At 56.8% G+C, this 4,217-nt stretch overlaps 1 protein-coding gene across 1 annotated transcript; it reads left to right on the top strand.

The window, feature by feature from the left end:
• The first annotated feature begins 1,870 nt into the window (after positions 1–1,870).
• On the top strand, positions 1,871–3,628 carry LOC103605120. Its single transcript, XM_008589704.1, has 3 exons — positions 1,871–2,503; positions 2,669–3,029; positions 3,514–3,628. Exons 1-3 carry the CDS (start codon positions 1,984–1,986, stop codon positions 3,626–3,628), a joined length of 996 nt encoding a protein of 331 aa, XP_008587926.1. The 5' UTR covers positions 1,871–1,983.
• Positions 3,629–4,217: the final 589 nt, after the last annotated feature.

Below are 4,217 nucleotides of genomic sequence, written 5' to 3' on the forward strand. Positions count from 1 at the left end.
CCTGTTCGTAGATAGGACCATCCCTTATCCCTAGTTTAAGGACCTGGATCAAAGGAGACTGCAGTTTCTCGGTGTGTCTGGGTCCTGTGGGCAGGTGGGGATAGTGTAGAGAATGTTTTACAGAGACAAGGAGGTAGTGCAGAGGGCTGATGAATCCGTGAACTCTGGGAGGGGGAGTGATTCCTTCCTGGCTTTCAAATCCAGGTGCAGAAGAGCCCCAATTCTTCATGAGTGTGTGGCTCAGGAAGTCAACGGCAAAAGCACTAAACAGAGAATCCCAGAGGAGGAGAAAAATTCTGAATTCTGTTTATAAGTCTGCTATTTTGTTTTGTGGTCTCAGAAAACTGGCTTATCCTTATGGAGAGTCAGTTTCTTCATCTGGAAAATGAAGAAAAAGCCAGCCTTTCCCTTCCTAGGGAGGGGAAGGTGTCGACGGGAGCCACAGGACCAGGTTTGGAATCCTGGTTGACACCAACTCTACTTCAAGAAGTCACAAGAAAGGAAGCCCCAAGACCAGGCTGTACCCTGAGCCTGGAGGACCCTCCTTCCCTCTTCTTTGCCTGGTAAACCACTTGTCCTTCAAGGTCCAAAAGAGGTGCCACCTTCTCTGGAAAGTCTCCTCGCAGTAGGTCCCTCCCCTGCTCTCTGCCAGGCTCCCACAGCACTTGTTCTTATCTCTGCCACCAGAATCCTTATCATATTACAACCACCTACTGGCAGGCCTGTCTCCTTCCATAGGTCTGTATCAGCATTCAGGCTGGGCCTGTGTCTGCACGTTCCACGCAGTGCGTAGGGAGGCCCCTGCCAGCTGCTTGCAGGAGGCGGAAGAAGCCCTCTGGGCTGCCTCCCGCAGGGCTCGTGAGCAGACTTCTGGCTCTGACTGCCTGTGCAGGGCCTGGGCTGTGAGGGTGAACCTCCTTGGGCCCTCTTTTTGGGTCTGACTCTCTGACCCTTCCCTCTCTCCTTACTCATTCCTTACCCTCTTGCTGGATTAAGTTTGGACAGAGATTTTGAGATAAGAGAAACACATCGTCCCTCCCAGTTAGCTTTTCCTTCATTCCAGGGCTGGCGTGGACTTCAGCCGTGCCCGCTCTCTTCCTCCCAGATGGCAGCGCTGACCACATCCCTCCTTGCCCGCTGCATGCCTGCCTTCCCTGCCTTTCCTTGGGCTGCGGGTCTGTGCCCACAATGCCCTGCCTGGCCCCGAGCTGCCTCTCGGTGCCCACATTCCTGCAACCCCGTGACCACAACAGGGGACATTATACATTCCTGGCCTGGCAGCCAATGGTGTAAAAAAGAACAGAATGTCCCAGGGCCCCACCCAGCCCCAGCTTCACCTGGGCCCCTCCCTGGCCTGGACAAAGTTGGAGGGGGGGATGGCTGGGAGTCAGGAGGGAAGAGGATGGACCAGGAGGAAGAGACATTCCGGTGGGGCCAGGCAGTGTTCCCACGTTAGTGAGAGGGAGGAGGCTTCAGGGACCGGGGTATGAGGCCGACCCTTGCGTACTCTTGGAGGCATTCCCACGGGAGGGGGCCTGAGCTCCTGGAAGCCCACTTGGCACTCCCTGCCCTGCTCTCTGCCTGCGCTCCCGGGGCCTTCCCCGTCCCGCCCTCTCTGTCCTTCACCCCGTCCTCTTCCATTTGTCTCCCTTTCTCTGTCTTCCCTGTTCTCCTGGTTTCCCCGCCCTGCTCTCGCTCACTCAGGCTTGTCCTTTGTCCTGTTTTGCCCTCCTGGCTCTGTGTTCAGGATCTTTCTGCTTGTTCAAGATCTCTGACCCTTGGCTGCCATTCTCTCTCTCGGTCTCCTCGCCTGCTGCGCCCCATCGGTGCCTGCCCAGAGTCTTCTTCAGGCCCCCTCCCGCATTCCCAGTACTTCCCAGTACTCCTGGGCTCGCCTGCCCTCAGGAGCTCTCCTCCCTTTGGAAAACTTCCAGCCCAGACTCCACCTCTGCTCCTCCCCTGCCCTGCTCACCTTTAATTGAGATGCTAATGAGCCTTCTGTTGCTTCCATCCCTGGCTGGCGGGAGGGCTCCCTGTCCTGGCTGCTGCACCTGTCAGGTGAGGGGGAGGAGAGGCTTGGCTACCAGATTCAACTGGAAAGGAACCGTCCCGGCCCAGCCGCGACCTGGGAGTAGGGAGCGGGATGCGGCCCAGATCTCCTGGATCCCCGGTAGAGAGGGAGTCAGGACACAGCTCAAGGACAGGGCCAGAAACAGGAGAGGGCCTAGACTGAGAGGGGGAAGAGGAAGAGAGGCAGAACCAGAGAGCCTGGCGCAGGAGAGGAGGCAAGAGCACCAGGGAAGGGGCCTGAAGAGGGGCAGAAGGCAGACGGACAGAGGGAGTGACAGGCAGCTCAGACGCAGAGGTCCTGGAGGAGGAAGAGCAAAGCCGGAGACTGAGTGCTCTGCAGACAGAAAGGGAGGTGCTGGGACGGAAACCAAAAGGTGGCCTCATCAGGGAAGTGCAGGCCACTCCAGAGAAGCCCAGCTCCAGCCTCTGGCAGGTCAGCTGGCTCCTGGAAAGGTGGCGCAGGGTTGAGAGTGGGCTCAGGTGTGATGTGGGCATGGTCAGGGGCAGCCTCAGTCTGGGTTCAGGGTGGGACGGGGGAGGGCACCCAGGGCCGAGCTCAGCCTTGACCCTGCGCCTTGTCCTCCCCAACCCACCCAAGTGCTCATGAAGGGGGACAAGCGCGAGGAGCAGGGGCTGGGCCCCGAACCTGCGGCCCCCCAGCAGCCCACGGCAGAGGAGGAGGCCCTGGTCGAGTTCCACCGCTCCTACCGGGAGCTCTTCCAGTTCTTCTGCAGCAACACCACCATCCACGGCGCCATCCGCCTGGTGTGCTCCCAGCACAACCGCATGAAGACGGCCTTCTGGGCCGTGCTCTGGCTCTGCACCTTCGGCATGATGTACTGGCAGTTCGGCCTGCTGTTCGGAGAGTACTTCAGCTACCCCGTCAGCCTCAACATCAACCTCAACTCGGACAAGCTTGTCTTCCCCGCTGTCACCGTCTGCACCCTCAACCCCTACAGGTCAGTTGGCCCCTCCCTCTGTCACTTCCTGGCACCTGCAAGGGTGGTCCAGAGGGTGCTGGGGTGCCTGCTTGTCAGGCAGACCCTCAGACCCAGGGGCGGTGGCTGATGTTCCTGTCCCGGGTGGACCTCCCTGAGGGCAAGATGGAGAGCCCTGTTTGGCAGACTGGAGTCTCTGCCCAGGGGAGCCATCCTAGTGCCTAGGCTTACCCAGAGTGAGTTCGTGGGAACAGCAGTGCCTTCCCCTCGCCCTCCCAGCTTAACCCTGCCCCCTTTCTGGAGCAAGATGACAACAAAGAACGAGGCCTCCTCCACCTCCACAGGAGAGTCAGCTGGAGAGGTGAGGCCAGGCTAGGCAGGCACTGCTGAGGTGCGTGGGGTTGGTCTTTGCTTAGAAGGGGAGAGTATTAGTCCATTTTCTGTTGCTTATAACAGAATACCTGAGACTGGGTAATTTACAAAAAACAAATTTTATGTCTTTCAGTTTTGGAGGTTGGGAAGTCCAAAGTCCAGGGTCATACCTGGTGAGGACCTTCCTGTTGGTGGGGATGCTCTACAGAGTCCAGTGGCGATGCAGGGTATCACATAGCAAGAGCTGATCGAGAGCACTTTCCCACATGCTTTCTTCCTCTCTTTATAAAGCCCGCAGTCTACTCCCTGATAACCCATTAGACCATTAACCCATTAATCCATAAATGGATCAGTCCATTCATGAGGGCACAGTCCTCGTGATCCAATCAACCCTTATATGTCCCACCTTTCAAATACCATACTAGGGATTAACCTCCAACATGTGCTCTGGAGGACATTCAAATCATAGCAGGGAGTTTGTTACAGAGAAAGTAAACTGGGGGGTGGTGTACGTTAGGGCTGCAAAGCAAACCTTGAGGCTTTGGGGGGTGGTGGTTGTTACAGAGCCAGAAGAATGGGGCAGGATAGAGAGCAGCCCTTTGTCAAGCGGTTCCCCAAAATACCTAGGCTAAAATGTGGAGGTGATCCATATTGGGCTGCACTGTTCACTTGCCCGGGTGCCTGACCTTTAAGTGCTTGGGTGTTTCCTGAAGTTTTGGGTTTCCTCAGTGCTCTCTGCCAGTTTTAGATCTAGAAACCAGAGAGGGGTGGGTAACCATGGAGAAGACAGGAGGGCAGGGCTGAGTGTTTATATATACCTTTTATTTGTATTCACCC

The sequence above is a fragment of the Galeopterus variegatus genome, unplaced genomic scaffold (genome assembly GCF_000696425.1).
Source record: "Galeopterus variegatus unplaced genomic scaffold, G_variegatus-3.0.2 Scaffold5596, whole genome shotgun sequence".
Lineage (NCBI taxonomy): Eukaryota > Metazoa > Chordata > Mammalia > Dermoptera > Cynocephalidae > Galeopterus > Galeopterus variegatus.